Raw genomic sequence first — 15,736 nt, forward strand, 5'->3', positions numbered from 1 at the left:
CACCTTCCTTCTTTGCTGTCGTCTTTGTCCTTTCCTCTGCCTGTCTCTGTTTTTCTCAGGGACATGGTCCAGATGGTGGCTTTATTTCTGGTTGCTGGTGAAATCTGTGTTGGTTTATTTAAGACATTTTTCCAGCTGGGTGAAGGCAGCACATTTGTACAGCTCATGTGCATTTGTGCAGTGCTAAATGGATGCCAGATCCGAGGCGCAGGTGTGATTTCTCTCCCCTGGTGTTGGAGAAGATGTAGCCGGACTGCATGGCTCGGGTTAATGCCACGGCTGCGCTTTTGAAGAAGACTATGGATTCGGTGACGTGAAGAATCCTGCGCGACTGTAGAAATGTCTGGAGGTGGATTGGGTTACCGGAGTGCATTAGCAATGTAGATGAAGGGTTCAGGTTAATGGGTTCAGTGTGTGGCAGTGAGCATGTGTTTGCTCATCAATCCGCTCTCCATGTACGTGCAGTCAAATTACCTCTGTGTTGATTTCCCCTCATCGCTGCACTGCGGCGGGGAGGCTTTCAGAGGGCTCTTGCCTGCTCATCCGTAATGGAGAGCACTGTAAACGCAAAACAGGGTCACCCAGAGACGGACTGGATTGAGAACGGCAGTCTCAAGGTTATCTGCTCAGAAATCCCTTCATCTCTTCTGTTCTCACTTTTGCTTCTCGTCTTGTATATTGATTGCCCTCCACAAGGACAGAACAAGCCTCGAGTGCAAACGTTGTCTTTGGTGAAATTGATGAAACGCTTGTGGGTTTGTCAGCGTGGGAGAATAAAATGGTCTAACAGATTTCTGCGGGACCGCCAGAAGTGTGATCTGCTCTCTGACCCTCAGAATGAAACGGACCGTTTCTGCTACTGTAGCTTTAAAGACCTGCCAACACGTTCACTGGGCCCATCAAGTGAAATGAAATGTATTAATATTAGCAAGGTATTTTTAGCCCAGTAACAATAGTGTGTGTGTGTGTGTATATATATATATATATATATATATGTGTATATATATATATATATGCTTCACTGAGGAGAAGATTGAGTCTGGCCACACCGACATAAAGCCCAGATTAGTGGAGTGTTGCAGTGATGTTTGTCGTCCTGTAGGTTTCTCCCATCTGCATATATGATCATGGAGCTCAACTAGAGTGACCATCAGCTTCTTGGTCACCACTCTAACCAAAGTCCTTCTCCATCAGTTGCTCAGTTTGGCCAGGAGGCCAACTCTAGGAAGAGTTGTAGTTGTTTCAAACGTCTTCCATTATGGATAATGAAGGCTACATGCTTCTATGAACCTTCAATGAAGCAGAATTTGTTCTGAACTCTTCCCCAGATGTGTGGCTTGACACAAACCTGTTTCTGAGCTCTACAGGCAGTTCTTTTGACCTCAGGGCTTGGTTTTTGCGCTGATATGCATTTTCAGCTATTAGACCTTTCATAACCCATTCAAATCATACCCATTCAATTGAATTTGCCACAGGTTAACTTCACTTGAAGTGTAGCAACATCTACAAGCAATATGAATGCTCCTGAGCTAAATTTCATCTGTCCCTAAATTTCATCTGCAATGGAATCGTTTAAGCTTTTTATTTTTAATACATTTGCAAAGATGTTAAAAACCTGTTTTTTGCTTTGCCTTTATGGTGTATGGAATGACAATTACAACAAAACATCACATTTTTTGTCAAATGATGCTGCACAACAGAACTGAATGAAAACATGAAAGAAAAAATAAATGTTGTTATTATTATTATTATTATGAGAAGTACAGTTTGGTATGCAGTAGTAAGGTATTTCTGTCAGAATTTCTTAGTTAAACCAAACTTTTATTTTGGTGGCTTTTCATGAAAGTTTCAACGTTTATTTAATGGTAGTTTTTCTCAAATGAAACTGTGAATGTTTTACTGTTGTCTCGTTCATGTTTGTTGTGACTGTTAGATTAATCCATATAGAGTAAAAATGTTGAGAGCTTATTGTTATCAAGATATATTTTGTTTTATATGATGATTTATCGCCAACCCTAGATAATATATAAAATGATTATGATTGGCTAACCTTCACAGTTTAGCATAGTGCACACTGTGGTTGATCAGTGCAGTCCATGGTACTGAATACTGAATGAAATGTTATGTAAATCAATAGCGTTGATATGGGTAGTCAAATGTTAAACACAGGTGGTAGTGGTTCAACGGATCACAAATCTCACGGTTCGGATCACATTACGGTTTTTGACCCATGGATCAGATCATTTTTCGGATCAGCAAGAAAAAAAAAATATTTCAATTGAACTTGCTTTCCATTTATTACTTAAAGCGATGTACTTCTTTGATACCACAGCAAGTACTACTAGATTAACTAAGAAAGTTTAAGCATGATTAAAGAGACAACAGAACAGCCAGTAAAAATAAGAACAAATACACAAATTACAAGCATAGATAAATACAACAGGAATATGTTACAAATAAAATAAGGTTGGTAGTATTCAAATACAGAAATGTAATAATTAGGGAAAATAACACTGCATAGTGTTCACTGTATAAATTAAATATAGATTTTTATCACAGCTGTTTTGTTGTTTGATGATCATTAATGACAGCAGCAGTATTTATAGGCCGCTGTCCCTTTAAGACCTGATGCACGGAAATGATATAATGGTACACATCACATCCGATTTCTTTCTCAGCTTTTTTCATTCACTTGAGACATAACTGACTGCGTTTACCTGAATGATGGGTATTTTGTCATAATTTTATGTGTATGTGTCTGTTCAGGATTCAGAAGAGGATTCAGTTCGGTGTTCGCGCGCCGTCTGAAACGCGTGTGTGGCTGTGCGCGTAGAGAACCGCGCGCGAGTAACAAATCGAGTTCCCTTTCGCCTTTTCTCTCTGGAATGGTTTAAAATTCGCTTGCTTGTGTAAATACGGACAAATGATTAACATACTCTATTATGGTTAAATTTTGCAATTAAGTCGTGGATCACATGCGTGCAAAACCGTGGCGCTTGGTCCGTACGGATCACGGATCAACTACGATCCGTTTAACCACTAACAGGTGGCTGAAACCACTTATTCTGTTTGATTAGATCCAATCAAGGATAGTTTGCTTGTTTAGCTGATATAAAAACACATACTGTTATCACCATTAAATGGAAATGGTTACATGATTTCTGAAGAAAAGGATCTAGTCATTTAACATAAACATGTATTAACTGTAAATTGTTAACACCAGTTAATAAATAACTAGGATAATGTTTAGATAAGGCATACGTCTGTATTTATATCAAATTTTAACGCCACAAAAAATTTATGTATAAGAAAAAAAAAACTTGTTTCCTGAAATGTGAACAGTCACTGTTTGTCTTGGTGAATGCATAGTAAACAGGCAGGACAACAAAATATTGCATCTCTGAGCTATTTGTGCTTTAGGCCTAATTTACCTGCCTCTGTCTATTATGCCGTTTAAAATGCCCCTATTATGCCTTTTCGAATATTACCTTTCATGCAGTGTCTTGTAGCTGTATGTGAACATAAACTATCTGCCAAGTTGTGAAGCTGACAGTGCACGATAAATAGTTATTGTCTATCAAAAAAGAGTGCTCGCAATCACCTAAACGAGTCGTCAGGAATTCGAATCTTATTGTTATGGCTCTACGTCACGAAGTAACACATTTGCATAATGTCTGCCCATGTTCTACGTCTGTGTGTTACTTGCCCGCCCACAAACAGTAAAATGCCTGTGTGGTTAACATCATGTCGAGAAGATGCTGTGAGTAAATTTGTTTCATCACATCTTGTAATTACCACAAACTTGTTAACACTTGACACTTACCACTGAGAAACATCCTGCTCCAGTCGTGCTTGCGAATCAGTCTCGTCGATCAGCCAGTTCAACCGTTTCATCATCAGACTCCGGCTCAAATTGGTAAGGTACAATCTATACCATCTTTTCTATGTATTGACAAGTCTCCAGGGCTGTCATTCCGTCATGGCAATGGGCGTTTCGTTTCCGACACGCGCTGTGCGCGGTAGACCAATCACCAATCACAAAGGACTGCGCCATCTGACTAATCACAGCAGTGAGGGCTCACGGAAAGGAGGGGTTTAGAGAGACTGATTCTTTGAACTGCTTCGCACGAGTTGTTTACGAATCATTTAGAAATGAGGTAAAATTAAATCTATTTTTTGAGAAAACTAATGTGTTTTTTGAACTTACGTGCATGTAAACCTGATTTAGGAGACTCATAAAACAATATTAGCAACCTTAAAAATGGCATAATAGGGGCACTTTAATGCTAATGAAACAACAATATTGACCAAGTCTCTGATTTTTTTTTTTCCACCTGTATATTTGAATATTTCTGTGGTATTAGAGTTTCTGTGGTATAGAGTTTTGCAAAATGAAATGTTTGCTTTATTGTTCAAAATTCTACTGAAATGCTCTTCTTTGAAATTTGTATTTATTTGCTTTAAAGAGAAAGTAAAGGCCTGTATTCCAGTGATGTTGTGTTTGGTCTTGACACCTGTTTAAAGCTGTGAAATGAAACCGGTCCAGCTAATGAAGCTTTTCACAAGTAGTTTTTCATGCTAAACTGCAGTGCAGGTCCAGAATGAGTGCTGTATTACTTCTACACATGATATTAATTTGTCTGAAGCCACTGCAGATGTTTCTTGGGAATAAGGTGTGTGCGTGTGTGTGTGTTGTTGCTTGTGCGTTTTAGTGTGTGAGAGGGTGGCTACTGGCTTGCATAATGACCTGAAAGAGCTCTGGGAAGTCACCCAGTTTGATGGGTCTTGTGAGTCTAATGAATAATGTAAAGGATGTGCCGTGTAACTCCCACGCTTCTCCCCGCTCTTTCACTGCCGTTGCCCCTTGTTATGTCCTTCCCTCTATTTGTACGTTCTCTCTATTTCTGTCTATTCGCTTCTTTTACCATGTCTTGGCCCAGTCGTATCGACTTGCACTCAGGGTTTTATGTAGATTTCTGCTGTGTCTACAGTGTGTTTGTGTCTGTCAGTTTCAGTTCAGGTTCAGGCGAAAGGAAATGTGGTAAGCAGACAGTGTCTGTTACTTTTTTTTTTTTTTCTTTCTTTTTCACTTTAAACCAAACCATATCCTGTGTTATGGCTTATGTGTAACTTCTAATAAGGAAATTATCATGTAGTTCACTTTGAAATGTCAAGAAGTGACAGCAGTGTCCTGCAGTGTAACGTTTAAAGCCTCAACATCTCTCCATTTTTTGGACTCTCACCATTTTTATGTCGGTCCCCTTGTAATTAATTTCGCCCTGCACTTGAACATTGAACTGTTAATGTGTTTCCACCTTTGCTTTTATCTCTTAGTACTTTCACAACGTCACACTTTCACTGTTCACTGATGTGAAAATCCTGTCACGCTCAGTCTCTCCTTTGCTGTGCTCTCCTCAAAAACATGCGCGCGCACACACAGCTGCTTCTTTACACTGAATGCTTCTAAATGGCATGATGCTCTTTAAAATTGCATATTTCTAAGTGCAATTCTTGAAAAAAATCGTAATATTTTCTTAAGAACATACTTTTATTGAGAACTTCAGAGGAAGTTGACACTTTTTGGTGTAATCTGACAAGAATTGCTCAAGTCAATGAGAAACACCTTGTCTCTTGGCTTTGGCTTGTCTCCCGAGGCCACAGGAGGGCGCAATGAGCAAAATAATGCAGCACATTTATAACGCAGCAACTGCGCGTCTCGTGGGTTAGACTAACAAAATATTAAAATGCAACAACGTCACTTACCACATCATCACCGCATCTCGTGCGCCACTAATGACGCTCCCTGACGCACTCAGGGAGTGCTGACCAATCGGAGGTCATTAAATTCAGAGGAATTTATTTTAAATTCGACTAATAGTTTTTTTTATTCACAATCCCCTCATCACAGGCATGTGCCTATATCGTGCACTATATCGAACATTTTTTATATCGTTATCGAGGGTGTACAGTATATAAATATCAATACCGTTTTATCGCCCAGGCCTAACTAGGTCACACGTTCCCAACAAAAAAAGTGTCCACATAATTGTCTTTCCCTTCAGTAGAGTTGTTCACAATCTGCATGCACAATAAAGAGCTGCTTCATCACTGACAAATGGTAGATTTGTCAATACTGTCAAAGAAAACGATTCTCCAGTCTGTATGCACTGATCATCATCATCAGACATGGATTTATCAGTAATATTTTACTCTGCTGCAGCAGTATTTCACTGGGTAAAAAGAGTCTAAAAACACATGGTGACTAGTCTAACTGTAAATTAAACCTTTGGGGAATTAAAAAAGTTGGAGGTCCAACTATCCTTACAATTCCTTTAAATCACAAGTTGTATTTGTGTATTACATCATTAAGATGTTAAAGGGATAGTTCACCCAAAAATTATTTCTGTCATGAATTACTCACCCTCATTTCGTTCCAAACCCGCAAGACTTTCGTTCATCTTCGGAACACAAATTCAGATATTTTTGACAAAATCCAAGAGCCTTCTGACCTGCATAGACAGCAATGCAACTGAAATGTTCCCAGGCCCAGAAACGTAGTAAGAACATCGTTAAAACAGTCCATGTGACATCAGTGGCTCAACTTCAGTTTTACGAAGTTAAAAGAATACTTTTTGTGTGCAAAGAAAACAAAAATAACGACTTTATTCAACCATTCTTCTCCTCCAAATCACATCTTCCGCCATTATCGAGAGTACCTCTGCACACAAACAATGCATGCGCATGGTGCTGCTGACATAGAACACTCATATGCTGCGCCTTGTTTATGTGCAGAGGAACACACACGTGTGCGTCATGCTACTCTCCATAATGGTGGAATACGTGATTTGGAGAAGAAGAATTGTTGAATAAAGGTTTTATTTTTGTTTTCTTTGCACACAAAAAGTATTCTCGTAGCTTCATAAAATTGCTAAATCTTTTTTCTCGGATTTCATCAAATCTTAATTTGTGTTCTGAAGATGAATGAAGGTCTTACGGATTTGGAACGACATGAGGGCAAGTAATTAATGACAGATTTTTTATTTTTGAGTGAACTATCCCTTTAATTCAACACCGTGCTTCATGTTGGTCTATTTTTTAATGTCTGGTGTTGTCCTACAGCTGGCTTGGTTATGCCTTGCTGTGAACACTTTCTCTTTTGTCTGTGTGTGTGAATGAGTAAAAGAGAGATGGAAGGCTAAAGCACAGGAAGCGTGTTGAATCATAGTTTCTACCATACCAGTTGGTTGGTTAGTCAGACTCCACATGTGAAAATAAATCCAGATTTGAGATGTACAAAACTTAAAATTATCATTATGGACTAGTCAGTCTGAACTCTTAGATTAGAAATATCATTGGTCCACAAGATCTATTTCACAACATCCAACAGCCTTTTTTTGAAGCATTCTGAGAAATACACAACACACTGTTCTTTAATCTCAACACAACATCTCACGAATAACCCTGTGAATCCTGCATAATGGGAGCTTTGCTCACCGCAGCCATTTGAAGTCCCACAGCGGAATGTTTTGTTGAAGATGATGACATTGTTCTCAAGCACTGTTCTGGTTGCTGTAGCGGTGCAGCTCTAAATTAGATGAATTTAGAGACCTCATGACTGTTCGTCTATCAGTTATTGGACAAATGTATCTCCCTTTTAAAAGCACCACTGGTAAGGATTTTAGATTCACTAATCCATTGTTGGACAGAGTCCAGATGTTCTTGTTTGAGAAGATGGCCACTGAGGATTTATTTTCTCCCGCCACACCAGCAGCGTTATTGTCACAGCCAGCAATGTAAGTGTACTAAAGCTGGGGAATCCACTTCTTCTTTCAAACTAGACCTTTCTGGCAAAAGTGCACATAACAAAACCAAATGTCCAGTCTGTGAGTGAGTGTTCTAAGGAAGAGACTCATGAAGTCCAGAGGCATCTTTGGTTAGACGCTTATTGAGTGACATCATGATTCTTCGGGGGGGAAAAATGCTTGTTTCAGCTGGTTTTTGTGATGACCAGCTGAAGGAGGCCGTGTGACCAGCTAAGACCAGCAAACCAACTTATGCTAGTTTAAGCAGCATTTCAGCAGGGATGATTCAAGTTTCCTCTTTTAAAAGACTGTTATTGCGTCTAATTGCGGTCTTCTTTTGTCTTGCAGGGACAGACGAACTGTTTGAGGATAAATGGGTTCAAGGAAATAGGAACTACAGTAAGGTGTGTTTTTTTTTTTCTTTCTGTGAGGGTTGTATTTAGGCCGGGGTTGGGTTAGGGGATAGAAAATATGATTAGCTCAGTATCAAAACCGGCCTAAAGTTATGTACTTGAACTGAATGTAAAATTTCCATCTATTTGGATTACACAGTTTTCACATTAACATTTAACAAGCCAATAAACTTAATGTGATATATTTGTCAGTCATATATAAATGAAACTGGTAAGAAACAGGTAAAACTTCTGCACTCAAAAAATCATGACAATCGTTTTATTACCTATTTGCTTATCTTTGATTTTATTTAAATTAGATTTTCAAAAGTGCATTTATTTAAATGGCTTAGAATCAGCATAAATCAGTTCACTGTTAAAATTACATTTATTCAATTTAAAAAGTAATAACATGGTAAAAATAAGGCTAAATGTTAAATGCTAAAAAAAATTTGTTTCTTACTGTATAAACCAGGTTATTGAGTATTCAAATTCAGTTTATTAATTCGATTACAGAAGTCTTACCTGTTTTTCTGACTGACAGATATGCATGACAGTGTTTTCTGTTAGTTTGTTGTTTTTTTCCACAAATAGACGATGGAAAGTGTGTTATGACAGCAGGTGTTCTCATGTCTAAATTGAGATCTGCAGTTAGAGAATAGTGAAACGATACAGAAAAAGGTGTTTTAAAAAATCACTTACATTGCTGGTAGGTTATCATTGCGCAAATTAACACTCTCTACGATTATTTTTTTTTTAGAAGAGTTCTAAACTAACGCGCTGTCTTCACTGTATCTAACGCACACACGCTCAAGGCCACTCAGACATTAAGGAACAAACTTTTTAGTGCTGCCCCACGGTTTTATCAACTAAATAGCTTAATCGCTCAAGAGCTACATTTATCTTTTTCAACGAGGAGCTGGTAACATCATTGTTTCTAAAGGAATTAAAGCCACAGCTTTACTGTTAATAGAGAAACGCGGCAAAACGCTTTCTGTGAGGGTTGTATTTAGGCCGGGGTTGGGTTAGGGGATAGAAAATATGATTAGCTCAGTATCAAAACCGGCCTAAAGTTATGTACTTGAACTGAATGTAAAATTTCCATCTATTTGGATTACACAGTTTTCACATTAACATTTAACAAGCCAATAAACTTAATGTGATATATTTGTCAGTCATATATAAATGAAACTGGTAAGAAACAGGTAAAACTTCTGCACTCAAAAAATCATGACAATCGTTTTATTACCTATTTGCTTATCTTTGATTTTATTTAAATTAGATTTTCAAAAGTGCATTTATTTAAATGGCTTAGAATCAGCATAAATCAGTTCACTGTTAAAATTACATTTATTCAATTTAAAAAGTAATAACATGGTAAAAATAAGGCTAAATGTTAAATGCTAAAAAAAATTTGTTTCTTACTGTATAAACCAGGTTATTGAGTATTCAAATTCAGTTTATTAATTCGATTACAGAAGTCTTACCTGTTTTTCTGACTGACAGATATGCATGACAGTGTTTTCTGTTAGTTTGTTGTTTTTTTCCACAAATAGACGATGGAAAGTGTGTTATGACAGCAGGTGTTCTCATGTCTAAATTGAGATCTGCAGTTAGAGAATAGTGAAACGATACAGAAAAAGGTGTATCATGAGTGGTCTCAGGGGGCCGTTTTCTCAAAGGAAAGAGAAAGCTGACGTGAAGAATGTCTTTCCTGTTTTTGACAGAATTGGTTACTGTGTGTCTAGGTTACCGTGTCTGTTCTATGCAGCTTGTCAAGTGCGTACTTTTAAACTAAAACTTTTAAATATTTGAACAACTTTTAGATGTTTGAAATCAAGTGAAAGTAGTCACCAAATAACAGTCATTGTTCTACAGTAGTTAGCAACTATAACTTTATCAATGTAATCATTTGTAATGAATGTAAGAGCCATTTGTTTGCTTGATGTTTAAGACTAAACTGGCTTTAAAGTGATAAAATAACTTTATGCACCAGGGAATGACATTGGGTAAAAATATATATATATATATGAAACGCGGCAAAACGGTGGTAATTCATACATACACAGCCTCTCTCTTTCTCTCTCGCATAATTGAACACTCGATGAATTACAATTTTCTGAGAATAGAATATTGAAGTGGAGATCGCTAAACTGCAAGCTAAGTGGTGTTTTCAGAAATCAAGCGCGTTTATCCACAATGGAGAGAGAGCGCGTGTGCACTTGGTTGCCAGGTTGACAAATATAAGTAGCACATTTAGCAGATATTTCCGTATTGCGCAAGTGTAAAGCTCTGTTTTGGGGTTTACGTCTCTGTGACGATACATCGTCGTATCGATATTTTGAACACCGCACTAATATACATATACATATATATATATACATGTATACAGTGTTGGAGGTAATGCATTACAAGTAAAGTGAGTTATGTAATCAGATTACTTTTAAGTAACTAGTAAAGTAACGCATTACTTTTTCATTTAGAAAGAAATATCTTGAGTTATTTTTTCAAATAAGAAAAATTCAGTTACTTTGTTTCCCATGTCTTTACTGACAGCTCTCGTGTTGCCATGTTGAGAGAAATTAGTAAGTGCAGAGGCGTTGTGTGCGCTGTGTGAACATGATGTTACTGTAGTTCTAGACTAAATATGAATATGTATTTACTCATCTCACCTGCACAAAAACAGATTCAATATTCCTCAAAATTAATAAAAAGTCAAATGCAAACTATGTATTATACAAAACTGCAACAATTAAATGTTAAAGTGCCCCTATTATGCCCTTTTTTCGGTTCCTAATATTGTTTTGAGAGTCTCCTACAATAGGATTACATGCATGCAAGGTCAAAAAACGCTTTTGTTTTCTCAAAATATGCATTTAATATCACCTCATTTTCCAGCGATTCTCAAATGATTCGTTCGAAGCAGTTAAAAGATTCAGTCTCTCTAAAACCCTCCTTTCCATGAGCCTGCTCTGCTCTGATTGGTCAGATGGCCTAGTCTGTTGTGATTGGTCTACGGCGTACAGCGCGTTTTGGAAACGATACGGCAATTTCAGTAGTTCTGTATTTTGAACACTCTATAGAAAATATAAACATCTGTTATTTATCATACTTACAGGTTGTGATTCAGTGGAGCAGCTGGTCCAAATAAACAGGATACTGATCCATCTTTCAACAGCAAGCGTTTTGTGAATCCCACGTTGAACTCCCCGAGATTAGAGAAGATGTGTTTGTGGGCGGGGTCAAGTTGTTTGCGGCCGGCCAACGTAGAACATAGGCGGGAATTATGCAAATGTGTTACCCCGTGACGTGTAGCCGTCACGAAAGTGGGATTTGAATTACAAACAACTTGTTTCAGCTGTTCAGAGTCTATTTATTTTGGGAGACAATAACTTTATTTATCGTGCACTTTCAGCTTTACAAGTTTGCAGATAGTTTACATCCACATACAGCTACATTACACACTGCATGAAAGGCAATATTGGAAATGGCATAATAGGGGCACTTTAAATAAGACAAAAATCATTCATGTATTTAATCACATTTTATTAGCTCATGTCTTTGCTACTGAACTTCGTTGATCCAATTCAACCACATTAAGCAAAAAATGACACATTTGTGTTTCATTTTTGTTAATGCTGAATAGTGTTCAACTTCTCCTGCATCATATTCATGCAATTTGAGTTGCGCCTTCTACTGTACAGATATGAGTTTACATTTCCTTCAGCCTGAGGCATATTCATTTCACTTTTGTTGTGAAAGGGCCTTTTAATTTGTAAAAGAAGAACTACTTATATTAAAAACAAACAAACAAGCCCTGCCGAGATTAAAAAAGTAACCAAAAAGTAATGTAACTCATTACTTTCCATAAAAGTAACATAATTAGTTACTTTTTTAGGGAGTAACGCAATATTGTAATGCATTACTTTTAAAAGTAACTTCCCCAACACTGTCTATATGTGTACATACATTTATTTTAATTACCTTTTTTTTCTAGTAGTAGTAGTAGTTTCTGTTTTCTTGTAGTTTAATATATATTTAAAACATTTTTCAACCTCAAATTAACTCGATAGTTAAGAGTTCTTAATTGTGATGAAGGAAATCCATAGAAAATGTAAATTTGTGTTTAGAGTATCGTAGTGGTCAACTTGAATCATTTCTTTTCAAAGCTAGTGATCTGTATCTGAAATTGTGTTATGAGGTTAACCATTCCTGTCCTGTTGTAGGCCTCCTGCTGACCCTTCTGGAGTGCAGTGGCGTGCGGCCGAGGGGACTTCTGAAAGATGAAGTCCAGTCTGAAACAGCGGCTTGCCCTCGGCCTCATGCTGGCCTGGGTGCTGCTGTTCCTGGTGCTCCTCTCCTACTTCATGGAGTCCCGAGTTGACGACCCGCACTCAGCGGCCGCTCTCACCTACACAGACACACGGCGCCTGACCTCGCTGCAGGGCAACCCCCGCACCATTATGGCCACCTATTTGGGGCTTGGCACCTCCTCAACCCCCCCTGCCTCCAGCAACACCCAACAGGAGCAAAGCCAGGAGGAAAACCCCAGCGCCGACCCCCAGCCCAGTCCGCTTAGCCAGGAGGCCTACCCCTATCCCGACCCTCAGAGCCTGGCGGCCTGGTCTGCATTCGGCACCCAGGACATGGGTTCCAGATCGGCCGCTGTGAGTCGCAACCGTGAGAGACAAGAGTATAATCAGGATTCCCCTCAACAGGATGAAGAAGAGGACGAGGAAGAGGTGGTTGGAGGGGAAGAGGAAGATGAGGATGAGGGAGACGAGGGCAGGAGGAGGAAGACTAAACAGGCGGCTATGCGTGACTACTCTGACCCGGATGAGTACTATGTTCCCAGGTCAAAATCCGTAGTGCGCGGCCTGTGGAAAGGGAGTTTGTCCGTGGACATGCTCAGTCCTCGCCTGCAGAGAGCTATGAAAGACTATCTGAATAATAATAAACACGGCGTGGCCTACAGGGGGCACCGGAAGGCGCAACAGAGCGGCCAACAGGTGTTGTGTGAGCTGAAGAAGGGGGAAAAGGTTCGAACTTTGGATGGGGCCGAGATGCCTTTTTCCAATTTAGGCTGGCAGAAGATTGTACCTGCCTTACCTTTAAGCCAGCTCTACGGGCCAGGCTTCCAGACCTGCGCTGTGGTCACCTCTGCCGGAGCCATGCTTCACTCGGGACATGGCAAGGAGATTGGTGAGATAATAACTTGGCATAATACAACAACAATAATAATAATAATAATTATTATTATTTTATTATATATAAAATAATATAATGTATTTATTTATTTTTCACATTTACATTTGCGCCGTCTTTTGCCATCAATCCTTAAAAATACAAATGTAATAACCCTGCAAAATCATGTATTTTAAATATTTAGCATATTTTAATGCATATATTGTACTTTATGATGTTTTTATGTCTAAATTAATTAGAAGCATTAAAATGGTTTATTTTAGTTTTTATGGTATCATTTTTTTTAAATACCAGAATAGTATTGAAATCTGATGTCTGCCTTAAATGATTTCTTCCATAAAATAATGAATGAAATGCTTATTATCACTGATACAGCTTTATCAGTATCGTTCAGATTTTTAATAGTGGTTTATTCCTGCTTATTGATTTTATAAAATGGTGGACCAGAATAATCAATTATTCTCTCTAGTAGGGATGGGCGATATGGGCTTAAAAATATATCACGATAATTTCTTATATTTATTGCGATAACGATATCAATGACGATAATTTAGGGAATCCTGTTTCTTTAGAGCAGTGGTCACCAACCTTTTTAGGCCCAAGATCCCTGACCTCGGCCTTTATGAAAGACAAGATCTACCTATTGAAGAATTGATAGAAAAAGACATCCCAGATTGTACTTCAAATTTGAGGCCTTTTACTTAGTATTTTAATTAGTGATGCGCTGATCATAGCTGATTCAGAATTCAGATTTTCTTTTCTTTCTTACTAGCAAATTGGATTCTGATACTGATACTGATTTTTAAGCAAATTTATTTATTGGCTATTTGCTTTATAACAAACAAAAACTGGGTTTAAACAAAAATATCTAGCCATTTGAAATTAGAGGCAACCACTGCATTTTAATCATGACAGATTAAAAATGATTTGTTCAAAAACCGTTGTTTTTGATTTGATTTAGATTAATTTCAGGATTTAAAACAAAAACAGAATGGTCTGACTTTAGGTGTTATTTATTTATTTATTTGCTACATAAAACATCTGCACGAAACAAAAACAGCAGGTCTGAATGAGACGCACTCTCTGACAGCAGGTGGCGCCTACGAACCAGCCAGGTTTTCGCAATAAAACTAGTCCAATCACGTTTCGAGGAGGGTTCCCCTGTAAAAATCGCATTCCGGGGGTAAAATACACGTTTTTCGGCGGGAATCTTCCAGTAAAATTCACATTCCAGGGACTAAATATCACGTTATTGGGGTCGCTTCAGCTGCTCAATTTCATGTCCGCCTTCCTTCACGTCACTCCACACAGTCGCACACAGAAATATGTCAACAACTAGACTTTATCGTTATTACCGCGGGAAGACGAATTCTTAACGTGTGGAGAATTTTTACCGGTATATCGCAAACGATTAGATATCGCCCATCCCTACTCTCTAGTAATATAGTTCATTAGCCTGACTGTTGTAGGCTGTTTTAGCTTGCCAAGTGTCAAGATGTTTTGGATGTGACTCATCCAGTCAGATTTCAAAGTCATAACTATTACTTTTGAAAAAGGAGAAATTGTCAGTGGCTTAATATTTCCTGATTTGTTTTTTTGTTTGTTTTTTATGCTTGAGGTTCCTTGTGACCTTTTCCATCATAGTTGCTTGAAAACCAGAATAGCTGTCCTGATTTAGTCTTTTCAGAAGAGTCTCCTCATGATGCGAAACTAGACTGTGAAGAGAGGCCTTGTTTTTGGTTGGGTTTAGGAACCATTCTCACTCTCATTCTCTTCACTTGTGGTTTTTTGTTTCTGTGGTGATGCCAGTTTCTCTGAAAGGGTCAGTGGGATACCGATGCCCTTTACGGTTGCATAATCATGAGTATCACAGAGCACACAAAGAGTCCAGATTCTTCCAGCTTTGGCATCTATGGTGGCAGAGCGGTAGTGGGCACAGAAGGACAGGTTTCCATGGTGATGGCACAGCTTTGGTTGTTTCTCAGGATAATGGTGACTCTGCCGTCTCATGAAGGCATTTGGTGGCGATGAGACAAATAGTTTCACAGTCATTTGTAGAGTAGATGATTTCGAACCATCTTTTCTATCACGATTTTAATTACATTTGTACTTGTACTCAAAGGCTTCCTCTCTCTCTGTCTCGCTTCATAATTGCACTAAATATCACTAAATTTCCCTGTGGGGCAATTTCTTTTCCTTCAATATTTATATTTTACTGCTGTTATGATAGAGCTAGTATCAATTGTGTATATTAGCCTATTCGTTTATGCTGTTAAGGTGAGACATAACTGTAGCTCCTATTGTTTTTATTCTGCCAGATTTTTGTCTTAGTCCATT

At 38.3% G+C, this 15,736-nt stretch overlaps 1 protein-coding gene across 5 annotated transcripts in view; it reads left to right on the top strand.

The window, feature by feature from the left end:
- The window catches only part of LOC107688722 (beta-galactoside alpha-2,6-sialyltransferase 2-like), an 83,365-nt gene that overhangs the window by 37,754 nt on the left and 29,875 nt on the right, over positions 1-15,736 (top strand). For 3 of the 5 annotated variants that reach the window (XM_016486464.1, XM_016486459.1, XM_016486463.1), the window contains exons 2-3: positions 8,151-8,206; positions 12,421-13,396. In XM_016486464.1, the coding sequence (XP_016341950.1) occupies positions 12,478-13,396 (919 nt within the window). In that variant the 5' untranslated portion in view covers positions 8,151-8,206; positions 12,421-12,477. The remainder of the gene's footprint in view (positions 1-8,150; positions 8,207-12,420; positions 13,397-15,736) is intronic. The other 2 variants (XM_016486462.1, XM_016486460.1) reach the window with 2 other exon arrangements.

The sequence above is a fragment of the Sinocyclocheilus anshuiensis genome, unplaced genomic scaffold, assembly GCF_001515605.1.
Source record: "Sinocyclocheilus anshuiensis isolate Anshui unplaced genomic scaffold, SAMN03320099.WGS_v1.1 scaffold9, whole genome shotgun sequence".
NCBI classification, from domain to species: Eukaryota; Metazoa; Chordata; class Actinopteri; order Cypriniformes; family Cyprinidae; genus Sinocyclocheilus; species Sinocyclocheilus anshuiensis.